At 41.9% G+C, this 19,561-nt stretch overlaps 2 protein-coding genes across 2 annotated transcripts; one reads left to right on the forward strand and one right to left on the reverse strand.

Annotated features, from left to right (window-relative positions):
- The first annotated feature begins 73 nt into the window (after nt 1-73).
- snrpc (small nuclear ribonucleoprotein polypeptide C) lies at nt 74-1,324 on the forward strand. Its single transcript, XM_072548349.1, has one exon. It carries the CDS (start codon nt 113-115, stop codon nt 596-598), a length of 486 nt encoding a protein of 161 aa, XP_072404450.1. The 5' UTR covers nt 74-112; the 3' UTR covers nt 599-1,324.
- Nucleotides 1,325-1,917: 593 nt separating this feature from the next.
- Nucleotides 1,918-18,596, reverse strand: mgst3b (microsomal glutathione S-transferase 3b). Its single transcript, XM_072548350.1, has 4 exons — nt 18,373-18,596; nt 12,257-12,379; nt 11,204-11,276; nt 1,918-2,950 (listed from the first exon to the last, which is right to left on the reverse strand). Exons 1-4 carry the CDS (start codon nt 18,526-18,528, stop codon nt 2,847-2,849), a joined length of 456 nt encoding a protein of 151 aa, XP_072404451.1. The 5' UTR covers nt 18,529-18,596; the 3' UTR covers nt 1,918-2,846.
- Between the last annotated feature and the right edge of the window lie 965 nt (nt 18,597-19,561).

Here is a 19,561-nt window from a genome sequence, read left to right on the forward strand (position 1 = left end):
ATCAATGATGGTTTCGGCGTGATGACGTAAGATGGAGTGACGCAAAAATAGGTATATAAGGGACTGTGGCGGTTCCGGCGCATGCGCACCACCTCGGCGTCTGGCCGACAACATGCCGAAGTATTATTGCGATTACTGCGATACTTACTTAACACACGACTCGCCGTCTGTCCGCAAAACCCACTGCGAGGGCCGCAAGCACAAGGAGAACGTCAAGGACTATTACCAGAAATGGATGGAAGAACAGGCCCAGAGTCTCATCGATAAGACCACCGCCGCTTTCCGCCAAGGGAAGATCCCGCCCACCGCACCGTTTCCGGCGCCGGCCGGTCCTCCTCCCGGCGGGGCCGCTATCCCGCCGCCTCCCGGCAATGTCGGTGTCCCACCGCCGCGGCCTGCCATCCTACCGGGCCCCCCGATGGGAGGGCCGCCCATGATGCCGATGATGGGCCCCGCGCCTCCCGGTATGATGCTCGTCGGTCCCGGGATGAGGCCGCCTATCGGGGGCCCGATGCCCATGATGCCGGGGCCTATGATGGGGCCTCACCGGCCGATGATGGTGCCTTCCAGACCTGGGGTAGTCCGCTCGGGAAGATAAGCAGGGATTAACACTGTGAGGTTTACTCAGTGCAACTTTTCATATTTTTCCCCCGCGAAGCAAAGGCCGCTGAAGGACAGCATCGGCGGTTGAAGATCAGATTTGTGAACTTCTTTTGTTTAAGAAACTGCAGCAAGTCGCATGTCAGCCGCCATCTTCCTTACCAACCACCAACCATGGTTAATGTGAGCGCGTTTCTAAATGACGAATCGTGATTCAAACTGAAATACTCTCTAGAAATCGCCATTCCCATTCGGAAATGGGATGATACCCGTTTTCGAAAGCGTTTTGTTGATTCTGGCGTCCTCTAGATTGCAACTTGGGCCATGTTTCCTGCACAATGTTTTTGACTGCCCCCAATCTATTTCACAGTTCAATGGCATTTTGTCTTTCTAAGTAATTTCAGTTCGAGTTCCTCCTCTGCCATTTATACTGTAATTCCTTTTTTCTTTTACCAGTGTAAATTTTCCTAACTTTCTAAAAGATCTCCAAGCACACTGGTTGACTGTACAGGAAGCAGTGATCCATTAACATTAGGTTAAATTGTATTTGGAATGTATTGTTTGTTGTTCCTTGATCTCGGTAATTGAACAGCCAACTGCAGATCTTAATTTGAAAATACTTATGTTGAACATGTTGCATTTATTTTGTAATCCTTAATTTAGTGTCTGAAATATTACATTTTAAAAATTGTAATAAATGCCATATGTTGGTTGGTTTATCGTCTGCATGTCTTTGGGAACTGCAGTTTAAGGCAACCGAAATAATTTTCATCTTGTCCAGAAATAACTTGTAATTCATTTGTTCCAGTAGGAGTTATGCATTTCTGCTCTTTCTAAATACCTTCTCAGTGGAATGAAAGTGCCATGTTCTATTTGCAATTATAGACTCAGTAGAGGTATATTAGGATGTCAAATATAATTTATAAGGGGTTAAGCTTCATTTCCATTCAAACTATGGACAATTACAGCTCCAGTGTATGCACATCTACAATTAACTTGGAGTATTTGCAATACTTAAAGCTGATTGCTATAAAAATTGTCATAATTTGGTTACACTGTACTGTATGTAGATCAATATAGTGAATCAGTTACTTTCAACTTTGCCTGCTTAATGTCTGCTTGCAGTATATGAAAGGTTTTACCATTTGGTTTTTCTTCAGTCTGGAATTTGAGTTGGAAACAACAATGGCTTACTGGCCATGAGTGCACTGCACTATACAAGAACACTCATTTGTGACCATTACTGTTCCTAAAGGCATTTACTGGTCTTTCTGAAATTTATTTCAAAAATATTCTTAAATGTCTTTAAATTCATTTTTAATTAGAAATAAAGTGAAACATACAGCTACAGTAAGATTTTATTCCCAAACAAACATTAGTTTAAACATTTCTTAATCATATAGGATCCTGATAAATGGTTACATGAAGAGTTTTATAGAAAGCTAAGCAAGACAAAATTATACCTTGAGGCATTTCATTATTTAATCTGCAAAAAGTTAAACTAATGGCTTTTAATGATGCTGATAAACTTAATAACAACAGAAACTGGAAAAGTAAAGAACAATGAACATTTCTTTTTATTAAAAAAAACTCCATTGTTCAGAAGTAACTTTTCAGGTTATGAATATTTAAATTACCCCTGTTCATCAGCCTGATGTGCACTTTGCCATTTTGTTTGTCTTTTGATTTGATTTAATTTCAAGACATCATAATACATTCTGCTGTTGTAAGGTCATATTGAAAACTGTTCAAATATTGAGTACCTTTGGGAGCAGAGAAACTTGAGGTCAGAGTCAAGGTTAAATTTAATTCAAGATTACACAATAAATTTAAATTGGGAATTACATACCCTTAGCGGGTGTGAAGAATAATTCTGTTACAGCAGAGAATGTAACAGCCAGTTCAATTATTTGGGATTTCAACTACAAATGCCTAGTTTGTATAAAATACAATTGTTTTACAATTTGCAATGCATCATTTTTGTTAAATGATCAGAAAGTATGAAAACATGTTGTCCCACAAAGTCTAATCACAATGGAATGCTTATGACAGTAACACTGACATTAAACAGAACACCCATCGATGGTTGACAATGGTAAAAGGGATTAGTCATTAAACAAAGAGGTGGTGAAGATAATCCTCATTTCCAACTGGCCGAGTACGTAAAGTACTAAAGAACCACAGCCGTGCTGTCAGTCACTGATTTTCTTGCGTTCATCACAGTAGTAGCGTTAAAATTACTCTTTTCATCCTGACGAAATAAGGGTTTTAACTGCGACAACTATAGACAGAAAAATAACTCCCAGTAGACCAATGTATCCATAGGAACCATTCATTCTTTTTTCTGGCACTGCGAAGAAGCAGAGATAACAGCTGAACAAAAGTACACAATCTGATATGGTTTCATTGAGATTGCTAACACTATACAGAAAAAAAAAGGCTTATGCAGACTATAAAGTATGCATACTGGACCAGATGGACATAAGAGTTTCATTTTAGTGTCAAGATTAGAGTGGTGCTGGAAAAGCACGGCAGGTCAGGTAGCATCCAAGGAGCAGGAAAATCGACATTTTGGCCAAAATCCCATCATCAGGAATGAAGGGTGTCATGTAGTCCTGTGAATTTTATAGCACCCCACCGCCGCCTCCTAATTTGCAGGCCACCTACTGATCAAGGGGCAATGGCTGGAAGGAACCAAAGAGTTCAGTGAAGTTTGGTGACTGTTTAGGGCCTAGAGAGAATAACAGGCTGAGGGAGAGATGAGAAAAGCAAGTACAGTAGGAGAGAGAGAGAGAAAGAGAAAAGTGATATTTGTATACGTACAAAAATGATCAGAAATGCAGAGTCCTGGAAATAACCAGTCAGCCAATGCTTGTGAAGAAATAAAATGGTAACTTATCTGATAAGGTATTGAATGGTCACTTTCGCTAGATTGGGAAAGGGATTGAATTAACAAATATATCAACTGAAGTGGGATTAAATGAGATGTAACTGGCTTAAGGCATAAATAATAAAAGACTTAAAAGACAGAAATGCAGAGATAAAAATGTGCAAATAATGTGTCAAAAGACAGTAAATGCCACGTGAATGAAAATCTGAGACGAAACAGTGTTAGAACAAAAAATAAGGCCACAAGTAAAACAGGAAATTAATACAAAATGCAAATCATAGTAGAAATAGTAAATAGTTTTATGTAATTACGAAAAATGTAGGGACTTTGAACAGCTTGAATCAAAGAAGATAGAGTGGAAAAGATGTCAAAACAGCAAGGTGTTAAGGAGGGTCTTCGAGGTGAATTGAAGGACCATAAGTGATCTCTGAAAGGTGTTCAAGTGTGGAACCTTGCTGACTTGTAATGCTGGGGAAGGGAAGGGTACAAAAGAGACCAGAATCACCAAACGACAAATCTGCTGCAGGAATGGTAGTGCCAAGTTGTGTGTGACCCAGTGTATCATTGAAACAGGTGAGGAGCAAAAGCATGAAGGGATACATTTAAACGTGAGTTGTTCAGAGATTTTTAATGAGGAACTTCTGTATAATTAATGTTTTTTGAGAAGGTAACAAATGAAAATAAATGCCTGTCTGAAAGCAATGAGGGAAAGTGAGGACTGCAGAAGTTGGAGATCAGAGTCGAAAAGTGTGGCACTAGGAATGCACAGCAGGTCAAGCAGCATCCGAAAAGCAGGAGAATCAATGTTTCAGGCATAAGCCCTTCATCAGGAATGTGGGGTGGAGGGGAAGGGAACTGAGAGATAAATAGGGTGGGAGTGGGGCTGAGGGGAAGGTAGCTGGGAAGGCAATAGGATGGATACAGGTGGGGGGGCGTTAGTGATAGGTTGGAGGGGAGGGTGGAGCGGATTGGGGGGGTGGTAGAAGAAAGATGGACAGGTAGGACAATTAAAGTGGACGGTGCCAAGTTGGAGGGTTGGTTCTGAGGTGAGGGGAAATGAGGAAACTGGTGAAATCCACTCCAGGTACCTTCTCTTGCTGCTGCAGGAGGTGTAAAACCTGTTCCCCCATCTCCCCCATCACCTGTGTCCAAGACCCCTAAGAATCCTTCCACATCCAGCAGAGATTTTCCTGCACATCCAAACACCTCACCTACTGTGTCCATTGCTTTCAATGGGATCTCCTGTACACAAGACGCCAACTCATGAAATGTTTCAGAGAACATCTCTGGGACACACACACTTCACAACTCCACCGCCCTGTGGCCAATCACTTCAACTGCAACCCCCACTCCTCCAAGGACATGCAAGTCCTGCGCCTCCTCCATTGCCAAATCCAACCCACCTAATGCCTGGAGGAAGAATGCCTCATCTTCCACCTTGGGACCCTCCCACATACAACATCAATGTCAATTTCACCCATTTCCTCATCTCCCCTCCCCCCCACTTCATCTCAGATCCAACCCTCCAATTCGGCATCGCCGTCTTGAACTGTCCTACCTGTCTATCTTCCTTCCCACCTATCCGCTCCAACCTCTCCTCCGACCTACACCATCATCTGTATCTATTTATTTTTTTTTCTTTCTTTTTTTTAGCAAAACAGTGGAGGGGAGGGGAGGGACTAAATCAAAATAGAGTTGGAGGGAGACACTCCTGTTTATTTATTTTTTTATCTTTACACCCCCACACTACCGCCGAAGTGCGGTAGTGCTTATTTTTATTCCCCAGCACCCATGGTGTGTGTGTGTGTGTGCAGGTGTAAAACACAGTGAAAAACACAAAGTGCACGAATCTTTATTCAATTTCCACCACCAGGAAGATAGGAAAAACACCCGAGTGGCCATTGACAAGCACTGCCCTTCACATCAAGGGGCAATGCTGTGTGATCAAAACAGTGAAGGGGAGGGTAGGGACTAAATCAAAATAGAGTTGGAGGGAGAAATGATGCACTCCACTCCCTACGGCGCCCACCTCTCCCTGAACGACTCCAGGGTGTTGGTGGACACCGCGTGCTCCTTCTCCAAGGACACCCGGGCTCTAACGTAACCCCGGAAGAGGGGCAGGCAGTCGGCCCTAACGACCCCCTCCACGGCCCGCTGCCTGGACCTGTTGATGGCCAGTTTGGCCAGGCCCAGGAGCAGACCCACGAGGAGGTCCTCGGACCTGCCCTCCCTCCTCCGTACCGGGTGCCCGAAGATCAGGAGCGTGGGACTGAAGTGCAGCCAGAAACAGAGGAGAAGGTTTTTAAGAAAATCAAAAAGGGAGTGCAAACGCCCACACCCAATATATACATGGTCCACGGACTCCACAGCGCCACAGAACAAGCAGTTGGGCTGGGAGTCCGTGAACCACCGCAATCTGCGGTTGCAGGGGACTGCTGCGTGCAGCACCCTCCACCCCAGATCCCCGAGAGAAAGGGGGAGGACTCCCGCGTAGAGAGCCCTCCACTGGGGATCTCCACCGCCTGATGGCAAATGGGCACGCCAAGGCGTGTCCGGGCGGTGGATGAGGGAGAAGAGGTGGACGGTGTGCAGCAGCAGTCGATATAGGGCCTTCCTTTTTATGTCCCTTAAGGGGACAAAATTAAAATTCCGGAGGCGGCTCAGGTTGTGGGGCACAGGCTCCCGCGGGAAGTACGGGACCTTGGGGCCAATGTGAAATTCCGTCCGGGCCGGGGTGAGCGTAGACGGGATCCTACCGCACACCTGAGCGTCCTCCAACCGGTGCACTTCGTCGGGTCCGAGCACCGCCGTTTTAAGGCGTCGGATGGCGGTGGCCACGTACCGGACGTCTACCGCTGCCCTGCTAGCTATGTCCTGTGGCAGCGTCCAGCCCAGGCCCCCGGCACGTCCCCGACCCTGGTCGCCCTCGCCGCCACGGCCCTCCCCTCCGACAGCCACTCGAACCCGCGAGTACGGAGGTGCGGATTCCTGAGCAACGGCTCCCTGACGACAGCCGCTACTCCAGCCGGAGGGTAGGCGCGACGCGATTCGACCATGTTCCAGACAGTGATCAGGTCCTGGTAAAAGACAGGCAGCACCTTGAGGGAGACCTCCAAACCGTCACGGTCGACGAACAAGAGCTGCGTGTCGTAGTTGAGGTTACGCACCTGGCGGAAAAAATACGTTGCCAGGGCGCACCACCTAGGAGGAGGCTCGACGTAAAGGTATCGCCGCAAGGTCTGAAGGCGGAACGTCGCGACCTGGAGCGTTGGAGGCTTAGGGGTGACCTTATAGAGGCTTACAAAATTATGAGGGGCATGGATAGGGTAAATAGACAGTCTTTTCCCTGGGGTGGGGGAGTCCAGAACTAGAGGGCATAGGTTTAGGGTGAGAGGGGAAAGATAGAAAAGAGAACTACGGGGCAACTTTTTCACACAGAAGGTGGTATGTGTATGGAATGAGCTGCCAGAGGAAGTGGTGGAGGCTGGTACAATTGCAACATTTAAGAGGCATTTGGATGGGTATATGAATAGGAAGGGTTTAGAGGGATATGGGCCGGTGCTGGCAGGTGGGACTAGATTGGGCTGGGATATCTGGACGGGTTGGACCAAACAGTCTGTTTCCATGCTGTACATCTCTATGACTAATTGATGGGATAATAGAGATATTTGTTCCTCGGGTCTGGACTCCAAAACACAATGGTATAGGATTAAGATTAGAACTATGTCCTCGAGGAATGATGTCAGAAATGACTTCTTTACATAAAATATGCTGTGAATCTCATTGTTGAGGTGAGGTCAATTAAATTTCAGAACTAGTATAATTAATACCTTTGTCTAACAAAGTTTTAAAGGTTATGGAACCAAGGCAAGTAGATAGAGTTAAGGTATAATATTGAATAAGATAAGACTGAATTCAGCTACGGAATAGACTTACGGCAGAAACACCTACCCCCTTTTGATTAGATTAGATTAGACTTTATTCCCTACAGTATGGAAACAGACAACTTTAAATTTGAAGTGGTGATCCACTGGGAGGAATTTTCTGAGACTGAGAGCTTGAATCAACATCATTTCTCGAGCCTATCAAACTCCTCCCCACCTCCAGCAAAATTCCAGAGCAGCCAGTTGAGAGGCTGTCTTCTGGAATGCTGTTCAGTTAAGGTTGGTGAACTGGTTCCAGGGATGACAGGCCTAATTGGAGTGCTTACAGCCCTGAAAGATGGCACTCCTACTGCCAGAGGTGGGCACAGCCAGTAAGAGAGAGAAGATTAGGCTACCTCCATCATGACGCACCGTTTGAAAAGGTTTGATTTCAATTAATGGAAATCTGATTGCAGAGCAAGGGTTTCCCCACGACAGACTAGATGGGAGTGATAGCAGCTGTGCCTCACTGATAGTATTGACTATGGCAGGAGATTAATACATGAGGCCCTGTGGATTAACTGCTAGCAAGTTGCCATGCTTGGCCCACATTAGGCAACCCATCTACTACTGGGAAGATCATGGTGGCAGTCCCAAACAGCTCAGAAATGGGCAGTTAATTATGGAATATTGACTACTCACTATGCATCTCGGAAATACCTCTGTGTCCTGACTCAAAACCTACCCAAAACACCTGGTAGATTCTACCCACTGGTTTGATTCGATTTATTATTGTTATGTACTAAGAAACAGTGCAAAGTATTGTTCTGTGTACTGTCCAGGCAAAACATACCTTACGAAAGTACATAGTTGAGAGCCAGTGCAGGTGAGAGAGAACAGTGATCTTTGGGAAGCAGTTCATGATGCCAGTACTCTGTCCATAATCAGAGTTTTGGAAATTTTACAGAGAAAAGCTCACTAAGAAAAGCATTCTAATAGTTAACAATGGCGGTGACAAAGTCAGAAATGAGAGTTGAAGCTTCAGATGGATTGAGTGAAGGTAAGTGCAGTTTCAGAAATTGAAGTAGTTGTTGTTCTCTGTCATTAAAGGCTTTTATTGGCTGTTAGCTCATCTGTGGCTGTTTATCAGCATTTGTCAGTTTTCTAAAGCTAGCATCAAGAGTGCTGAGGAAATAAAATAGACACATTTCAAATGGGTAGTTTGATGGGAGACCTAGAAAAGGGGTGCTTGAGAGCAAGGGTCAAACTATCCCCCACCCTGTGGGCTCTTCCAGACGTTGTTCAATGACTACAGTTTTTGTTCTCTAATTTGTTCATTAAATGAGATGTAATCATGTAGTAACAATTGTGAAATTAGAAAACTTCAATAACTTCAATTATCATCACTCAAACATTAAACTTAAAACTACAGAACACAAGAAAATGTTTTACTTCCTATATATGACAACATTGGCATAAGATAACAGGCAAAAGTTAGCAACAAAAGCTTTTTAAAAAATCAAAACACTTAACATACCCCATAAAAAAGCACTTTTAATTTGTAAAGAAATCATTATCTCAATGTCTTCATGTTTCCACAGTTGCCAGTTAGCCAAATATTGCTTTGTTGACAGGTTTAAAACTCTGTTCCCCTTGATAGTCACAGTGCCATTTGTAGCTACTTACTTCTCAAACCTCCCCTTTGAAGGCATTCACATTTCTTCCCAATTCCTCTTTGCAGCCATTTGCTTCTCCCCAGCCTTGCATTTTTCCTGTGGTCTCACCAAAACTTGGATCACCACAACTTACCCTTTCACTGTTGCTCCAATGCAAGTGATCACATCTGTAGCAAGTGAGTAGTCTGTAACTGGATGGGCAGTTCTTTCCAAAATTTCTCAATTTCACATAAGAAGGGTGATTTTTCTCTGAAAGGTCGCACACTGAGTTTTGGGTATTTTCAGCATTGCTTGCAAAACCATAGATTCTGGGGTGTCAAGATGTTGATGAGATCAGAGACCTGGATCAGGAGATTTGCTTGTGAGGCCAAAGAACTGGAGGTGGAAGGGCTTGATAATTATCAATGCAGTGAAAGAATTGCCCAACCTCCAACTATGCTCCTTGCAAAATTCCACTTGTCAATACTTCCCTTACGATTTACCTTTCAACCCCACTGATGCTCTGCATGTTGCCCACTCCACATTGCTCCCATCACACAAACATACACACCCCTTCCCTCCCATTTCCACTCAGATCCTCTTTCCATACCCCTTCCTAAACACATTCAACATATCCTCAAGTCAACCTCTCTCCTTTACCAATTCAGCAACCCCATTTCCCATCCGTTATGCCTCTGATCAAAAGTATTCTCACCAATCTGGTGCCCCATCACCAATTCAGTAGCCCCTCTGCACTATATCCCCCACACATCCCCAGCACTGCTGCTAGCCCTTCTTGAGTTGCAGGCCTGCTAGGTCCTACTGCTGCCCACTCATAGATCCCTGCACATTTAGCAACATTTTAACTCCCTTTCAGATTCAAAGGCATGGTACAAGCCAGTCAATCCTCCTTGTGGCTGAGTGAGCAACATAAATTGCAGCATATCCACCACCCACATGTACAGCCACAAAAAATATTTGGACAGCAGCAAAAAGAAATTGCCTACAAGTTTTCCCAGTTGCTACCGAGAAATATGAGACAAATGAAATCCTGGAAAGCAAACGCCTAGGACTTGGGCAAAAGCATAAAACTGCAGGTCACCTGGTTAGAATATTTGTATCATTATGTAATGAGGCACTTAACCAAGAGAATTCTACATAAGCTAAAAGGATGCTATGTGTTTTGATTGAGAGAAACAACTCCTGCTTTTCTGTTATTGAACTTGTTATTTTGCATTCTGGTTTGTCTAATTTGGTATTGCCTGCCTCCACTACAAAAAAATAGGGTCAGAAATTTAATATTTTGTAACTACATTGGAAAGGTTACCCTTCAGAAGAGAGATTAAACTCAGGTACAGTTTACATGTTTTGGTGAAATAAGATCAACTAGCTGCTCATCTAATTTCTGTCGTGAAAATACTAGATGCACTTACACTGAACCATACAATTATTTATCACCAATGGAGGAAATTGATACTTTTCTGAAGGACACTCGAGTTATTATTATCTATAGAATCCATCTACCAGGCCTGCTGTCAAGGAAAGGCCGCCAGCATTCTCAAAGAGCCATTCCACCCTGGTAATGTTTTTCCACAACCTCTACCATCAGGGAGAAGGTACAGAAGCCTAAACACACGCGCCAGCCAGTTTCGAAACAGTTTCTACCCTATTATTGTTGGAATATTGAATGGACTCACATTCGCCTGTACCTGTGTTTTTGTATTTGCCACTATTTACCTATTATTTACTTATCTATGTTACTTAACTATGTGATCTGCCTGTATTGCTTGCAAGACAATGCTTTTCACTGTGCCTTGGTACACGTGACAATAAATTCAGTTCAATTCAATATAATTCAAAGTACCGCAGAAAGGGTAGAAGCAACAGATTCGATAATAGAATTCAAAAGATAATTGATTTAAGTACATGAAAAGAAGCTATGACAGGGTTCTGTGGAAAGAGAAAGTGAGTGCAGTAAATTGAATAGCTCAACAAAAAGTTAGCACAATGGACCAAATAGGCTCCTTCTGTGCTGTATCATTCTGTGAGGAGATACATCATCCTCAAAGTGAATCCTTCTCTCCCACTAATCCTATGGTACACATGATACTTTAAAATAACATTGTTAAATACAATGAGATGCATTTGTTTTCTTCAGTATAAACAAAGAATAAAAAGGGAATTTGAATACACACCTCCTGAGTAATATCCCCATGCATATGTGAATCGACTGGTTACCCAGATAATGCCAAGCAAAGAAGCAGTGATCTGAAATATTGAATAACTAGATTATCACTATTCATTGCATGTCATATGAATTAATATAAAGAAACTGCAATGAAGTATATCTTTATGAAATACAAATATCATATGAAAATACTTCGCAAATGAGGCTTGTCAAAAATTAATATCATCTCTCTGGTTGTTCTAAATGTCACTGCACTTCAAAGCATGTAAAGTACTTTGAGATGATTTTTAAGGTGTATCCCAATGTTATACAAATGGTAGAATGCAGGAGAAACCTCTTTACCTCAAGATTTATAATAATGTTTAAATACAGTAACATAGTTTTTTTATTAGGCAATGCACATGCTGACTTGCCCATGGTCTAGAGGACAGAAAGCATTAATATTTGTTGTTTCCAAGGGGGAAAGAATCACTAGTGTACCAACATTTCCCACAGTGAAACTGAGGCATGCTAGTTTGAGTGGCAGTTAACATAAGGAAACATTTTTAGTTAGCTGAAGTTAGATGACTCAGGTAATAGTTAGTTCAAGGATTTTTTTTGCATTACTGCATTTAGAAATAAAGATAAATTATATATTTCAAGAAAAATATTTGTGGAAACACCAGGATAATACTTAGGAACTCATGAATTTTAGTCCTTTGGATAGAAGTTAAAGAGTTCTCACACTGTCAGTAACACAAGACTAGTGGCCTTACTGGCTAAAAGGTGGCATAAAAAAAAAGCACAGAATATTGACTGAAAACAACAAATGTTGGAGATCACAGTGGTTCAGAAGGCATCCATGGAGAGACAGCAAACTAATATTTCGAGCCTAGATGACTCTTCATCAGGGCTGAAGTGAAGTATGGAGGGTACAGCATTTACTTGCTCTCCCTCCATGGATACTGTCTGACCTGCTGTGATCTCCAGCATTTGTTGTTTTCAAATTATATTCCAGCATCTGCAGTAATTTGTTCCTCACACAGAATATATCTTTGGATTACTATTTCCTCATCCTTACCGGATAGACAACTCCAGCTATCAGTTGGAAGATCAGCCACTGAGGATATATCTCCACCGTACTTTGATGTGCTCGTTGGATGCAGTTGAATAGTGGATCCTTATCACTGTACATGTTTGGATACTGGAAGGAACTATTATGCATTATTACCAAGCTAATGTATGATTGCATGACTAAATTCCAGAACTCTTATGCAAGTTTCAGCTTTTAAAATGTCCATTGTTAAAGACAGTGAGTAAGAAATTAATCTAAATAAATCAGACGTAAGGGGCAACTGTTTCACACAGAGGGTGGTACGTGTATGGAATGAGCTGCCAGAGGAAGTGGTGGAGGCTGGTACAATTGCAACATTTAAGAGGCATTTGGATGAGTATATGAATAGGAAGGGTTTGGAGGGATATGGGCCAGGTGCTGGCAAGTGGACGAGATTGGGTTGGGATGTCTGGTCGGCATGGACGGGTTGGACCGAGAGGTCTGTTTCCATGCTGTACATCTCTATGACTCTATACTCTGAGTAAACAGAATAAAGCTTTCCAGAAATGCTTCAAATTACTTGGGCAGTTCATAAACTAATGCATTTTAATGCACTGTAACGGTGAGATTAAGAATTCAAAAATGTCTTCCAATTAAAATCTTCTCCTTCAAACCTAAAATTAGCAATTTTTGTTGAAGTCCACCTGGAGGAAGTATAAATCAAAGTAACCAAATTTATTGAATGACTCCAAAATGAAGAAATTTACAACAATTCACTCTTCATAGAATTTTCTTTGAACATGAATCCTGATCAATGTAAATTAAAATTGAATTAATGGGCATGTGATGCTTCAACTAAAATGGTCAATTTTAAATAATCAAACAAAGATACTTAACAAAAACATCCCAGTTCATGTTTTGGCTACTTGTGGAAAACAGCCAACTCTTCAGGGTGTCTAACCAATCATATTGCTTCCCAGATTTTAGTTATTCACACAGTACATCCACAAGCTCCACTTTCTTTTGTGCCAACAGAGAAACTGATGCTCTTCCTCACACCAGAGTTCTCAGTTCCCCTTTCTGTCTCCATCTGCTTGCTGTTTGTGTCTACATCTGACCCTTCACCTTCACCCACCAACAGCTGCTCTGCTTTTAGCTCCGCATTGTAGCTGCAGCTCTCTGCCAGCTACATGCCTTCTTTTGTAACTTTCTTCCTGTTGGGACTGCTTCCAAGTTAAGGGTGATTGGGTTGTTTGGGTCAGTATTCCTTGTTATCCATAAAATGTACTACTGATCGCCTTACAGTTGACGCAAACCCTTAAAAGTCCATTTCAAATATCCTTAAAAACAATTACAGATTTCTGAGGCACGTTTTTATAAGATTACAAATTTTCCTTCCAGTACTGTTTCTGGATGAAAGTTTAGGTCACTGTGAAAATTGCAGTAGCTCTGTTCTAACCCACTGTACACCGACTACTGTAGAACTACTACTTCTAAGTTGGTAGAAATACAAATAATACCCTCTTAGTTGCATAACTTGAGTTTCAATACCAAATTCTACGAAAGTAGAACATTTCTATGACTGATTTTTAGACAGCTTAACATGGAAAATTCCTGAACATGTGGTCTTTTATAAACAATGAATACCTTGGGGTATGAAGGGAATCTAGTCATATAAATTTATTTTATTCTTTCGCAGGATGTGGAGGTCACTAGTTAGACCTCCAATTATTACCTATCCTTTTTTGCCCTTGAGAAGGTGGTGGTTAGCCTCCTTCTTGAATTGTTGCAGTCTATGTGGCATAGGTATATCCACAGATGAGATGACAAGTTGTTGGAGCTACAGTGCAGAATTAGAAGCAGCTAATTAGAAACAGCATACAACTGACAGAGAGAAGCCATCCCACAGTCATGGATCAGAACAAATCTCTGCATGCCTGCCTCTTGCAGACATGAATGATAACAAGCACTTAAACAACTGACAGGAGAAGAGGTCTTTGTGAGCTTTTTCCATTCTCAATGCCAGCAGAGACCAAAACATGAATGCAAAACACAAGGTTTAAGCAATTGGAACCATCTTCAGCCAGAAATGCTGCATAATCCATTTCAGCCTCTTCCTAAGATTCCTAGAATCAAAGAATCCAATCTTAAAACAGTTTGATTAATTCCACATCACATAGAGAAATGGCTGAATGCTTTAGTTACAACAAAGGCTATGGTCCAACCAATATACCAGCTGAGTGCTGAACATGTGTGCTTCAAAACTAGATGTGGTTCTAGCAAAGCCATTTCAATACAACTACAACATAAACATCTACCTGACAAAACAAAAAAAAATCCAAGTATGTCTTACCCACAAAAAGCAGAAAAAATTTATTTAATAATTCATCAGACTAGTCTCATACATTGGAAAGTGATGGGAGGTGTCATTGATAGTGCTTACAGCAACACTGTCGTCAATTTAATTTGCTCACCAATGACAGGACCATTTGCTTCAAGATCTCTCCATAGCTTAGCTCCAACCATTGATAAAACAACTGAATTATGCTGAGATGTGTGTGATTTCACTTGGCACAAAGATATGATGTAGTGTGACATCAGGAGTCTGCTCAAAAACAATGTCAATGAGAATCATGTGGAGAATTTTTCATTGGCTGAAATCATACCTAACGCAACTTTGGGGGCTAATCAACAGCGTCAGGATAGTACTGCAGAGTTTCACATGATAGTATTCTAAACTCAACCATCTTCAGCTGTTTCATAAATTATCTTTCTGTCCACTGTAAGATTGATAATGAAGATGTTCACTAATTATTACAGTGTTCCATTCTATTTTCAACTCCTCAGAAAATGAAGACATTGAGGTTTTGGGTTGTTAAGTAACAAGTGACACTTTTATTTTATATTGCTTCCTGGGATGTAATTTTCCATCCATTACTGCCCTTAGGAAAATGATAGTGAACTGCCTTCTTGAACCACTACAGTCCATGTGCTGTACATCTTCAATGCTGTTAGGAAGAGTTCCAGGCTTTTTGGTCCAGTGAAAGTTAAGAAAAAGCAACATGGTTCCAAGATAAGGTGGTGTATGCCTTGGAGGGGAATTGTAGTGACAGGTAATGACCATCTCCATCAAGACAGAGTTTAACTAGCTAACATTACAGAGATCTTAATCAATTGGGTCAATGCCCTGAGGAGTGGCAGATGGACTTTAATTTGGATAAATGTGAGGTATTGCATTTTGGTAATACAAACAAGGACAGGACTTGTACAATTAATGGTAGGGCCCTGGGTAGTGTTGAGAACGGAGCGATATAAGGACTCAGGTACATAATTCTTTGAAATTTGCATCACAGATAAACAGGGTGATTAAGAAGGTGTTTAGCAAGCTTGCCTTCACTACTCAGATCTTTGAGTATAGGAGTTGGGACATCATGTTGAGGTTGTACGGGACATTGCTGAGGCCTCTTCTGGAATACTGTGTGCAGTTCTGGTCGTCCTACTATAGGATGGATATTATTAAACTGGAGAGGGTTCAGAAAAGATTTATGAGGATGTTGCCAGGAATGGAGGGTTTGAGATATAAAAGTACACTGGAAAGACTGGGACTTTTTCCACTGGAGCATGGGAGGTTGAGGGGTCACCTTATTGAGGTTTATAAAATCATGAGTGACATAGATAAGGTGAATGACAAGGGTCTTTTCCCTGGGATTGAGAAGTTCAAAACTAGGGAGCATAGTTATTAGGTGAGAGGAGTGAGATTTAAAAGGGACATAATGGGTGACCTTTTAATGCAGAGAATGGTTTGTGTGTGGAATAAATTGCCAGAAAAAGTGGTGGATGTAGGTACAGTTACACCATTTAAAAGACATTTGGATAAGTTCATGACTAGGAAAGGTTTGGAGGGATATGTGCCAAGCGCAGGCAGGTAGGACTTGTTTAGTTTAAAACACTCAGTGTGGATTTCCCTTGATATTAATGAGACATCATATTAGAATCCCTCATCGTCAAGACATATAAATCTTGTGTCAACAAGAACAGATATAAAGCTGAATTTTCTGTGAGAAGTGACATATTTGCTTACTTGCCAAAGCTTTTCCACCATCAACAAGGCATAACTGGCTGATAATGGGATGCTTCTTCATCAGAATATTTGTGACAAACAGGGAATATTTTGTTTTTCATTTAAAGTTTTCTGTTCACCTAATTTCATCCATTTTTTGATGTTAATAGCTAGTCAGCTGTAATTTAATCCACTCCTACATACCTTTCACCTGAACAGTGGTTATGTTCCAATGAAACATCAGTATTTTTTCCATGAATTATTCTGAAATTATCAGCCACATATTTTGTAGAAAATAGATTTATAATTTTTTTTCTATTAAGATTTAAGGCTGTAAGTAACTGAAGGGATATCTGTGGTGTAGAGGATTATGAGAAAACGAGGACTGCAAATGCTGGAGTTCAGAGTCAAAAAGTGTGGTGCTGGAAAAGCACAGCAGGTTAGACAGCATCTGAGGATTTGACTGTTTCAGGCATAAGCCCTTTATGAGCAATTACAACAATTCTAGAAGAAGCAAACAAAGAAAAACCTTTTCCAAGAGCAGGTGACACAAGAACTACACAAGGACTATAAAGTCATAGAGATATTCAGCACGGAAACTGATGCTTCGATCTAACTCATCCATGCTGACCAGATAGCCTATATAAATTTGCCAGCATCTGGCTTATATCCCTCTAAACCCTTCCTATTCATATACCCATCCAGATGCCTTTTAAATGTTCTAAATATGCCAGTTTCCACCACTTCCTTGAGCTACTCAGTCCACATACGCACCACCCTCTTCGTGAAAAAGTTGCCTCTTAGGTTCCTGTTATATCTTTCCCTTCTCACCTTTACCTTATGTTTTGGACTCCCCCACCCCTGGTACTTACCCTATCCATGCCCGTCATGATTTTATAAACCTCTATAACGACACCCCTCAGCCTCTGACCCTCCAGGGTAAATAGCCTCAGCGTATTCAGCCTCTCCCTATAGCTCAAACCATCCAAGCCTGGCAACATCCTCATAAATCTTTTCTGAACCCTTTCAAGTTTCACAACATTCTTCCTATAGTATGGTGTCCAGAATTGCAAACAATACTCCAAAAGTGGCATAACCAATTTCCTGTACAGCTGCAGCATGACTTCCCAACTCCCATCATCAACACACTGACGAATAAAGGCAAGCACTGTTGCTGGGGTGGTACGGTGGCTCAGTGGTTAGTACTGTTGCTTCATAGTACCAGAGACCTGCATTCAATTCCCACCTCAGGCAATCATCTTTGTGGAGTTTGCACATTCTGCCTATATCTGCGTGGGTTTCCTCTCACAGTCCAAAAATGTGCAGGTTAGGTGAATTGGTTAAATTGCCTGTGGTGTTAAGTGAAGGGGGGAATGTGTTGCTCTTCAGAGGGTTGGTGTGGACTTGTTGGGCTGAAGGGCCTATTTCCACACTGTAAGTAATCTAATGCCTTCTTCACTATCTACCTGTGACTCCACTTTCAAGGAACTATGAATCTGGCAGATTTGTGGTTTTGACAAAAGATGTAAGGGGAACATATGGAAGAACCATTTTATTCGGTGTGATAATGACCTAGAAACTGCTGCATGAAGGTTGGGTTGATCAATCAGTGATTTCAAATCAAATTTAGATGAGCAGTTTTAGGGAATACAGCAAAAAAAATGAGACTGAATGGAGTGTCCTTTGGAGAGAGCTGGATATGATCATTGCCTCCTTATGTTATATAATCACACAATGACTGAATCAACATTTTGTTCTATCATTGGAAGTTCAGTCAGAGGCCATGGAGCAGAAACCAAAAAGTCACCTTTCAAACTGGAGGCTATTAGAAAATCCTAGATTCTTTAAATTGCAAATCTTCCAAAATAACCATAGCTGAAAAAATTCATTTTTAAGAAAAAAATTGCAAAGACCTGAGCAAAGGATGAATTAAAAATAAAGAGACAGCGCATGACCAAGGGACAATGGGCAGGAATGTGGACACTTGACATTGGTCAGAGCCTGGTTGTAACAATCAGGGTGTGGTGATAGTAAAGCTGGCGAGTGAGGCCTGTGCTGATGGTGCAGTGTCTTTCCCCTTTACCTTGACATTGTATTTCTTCCTGGCAAGGCCCACTTTCAATCCCAGGTAGGCCAACATGACCCAGCTGTAGATAAACACCAGGATCACATAGCCGAAGTGCGGGTGTATGAGTTGGTTCGACTGGGCCTGAATGTTCTGCGTGGGAACGTATTGCATTAGAGACGGTGGGGTTCACAGCGACTGGCGGAGGGGTTCCCTGGAGACTCGAACCAACGGGGTCGGGCAGCCGTCAGCGACCCCTCTCGCTCTACCAGAGGCACTGCAGCTCCTGGAGGACTGATCATGCGCATGCGCTTTACGAGGTGTCCGGGCTGAGGGAGAGTGGCACCTGGCAAGGACAGGGACACCTCTGCCAGTCCACTCAAACCTGAGCAGCTTCACAGAAAAATATCCATGGGACACACTGAAATAGCTAGGATACTGGTTCTGAAGATATTACACTTGATCTCCCTGCGCAGACCAGCTGGTTAGCCCCAGCATTCCCTGTTCTTAATTATATGGTACATAATTGTTATTAAAAACATTTCAAAACTTTATTCATAGAAAATACATACATAGTCACGAATACAGTTCGGTTCTGTACAGTGGCATGCCAAGGAAACAAATAAAATTGAGTTTGACCCTATCCAAACAAACCAAGGACATCTCATATATGCAAAACTACTTACATGCATTTGAAATACTAGGGAACATACTGATGAGCAACATAACAATGGCTTATTTTTATGCAGGTTCATTGCCACATGAGATAGAGCTGGACTTCATTTTGTTTAGACACATAAAAATTAAAGACACACGAAAACATGTTCCTAATTAAAGGTCAGAGAATCATAAGCACTATTGGTAGAGGGTGAAAATCCATGTAGGGGACTTTGACTTTATGATTGTCTGTGCATTGTAGTTACTATTTGTCTCTGTAGACCTTTACAGGTGGTTGTGCAATCATGTAATGGTAATACTTGCTTCTTATCTATCATGTATCTATTTTTATGTTATCTTTTGCAAACATAGCTTTTCGTGATTGTTTGTATTTGTCATCACAGTAAAGAAGCAGTATTGTTTACTGCTGTGTATTGGGTCAACCAAACAAATGCTGATTCTGCTGAAGGGTTTTGTTGTGAGGTTGCCCTGCGGGCAAGTCAGTGACTACTGATGACAATGAAATCGACAGTTAGCAGGAGTAGATGAG

This window comes from Chiloscyllium punctatum, chromosome 27, assembly GCF_047496795.1.
Source record: "Chiloscyllium punctatum isolate Juve2018m chromosome 27, sChiPun1.3, whole genome shotgun sequence".
In the NCBI taxonomy this organism is placed as follows: Eukaryota; Metazoa; Chordata; class Chondrichthyes; order Orectolobiformes; family Hemiscylliidae; genus Chiloscyllium; species Chiloscyllium punctatum.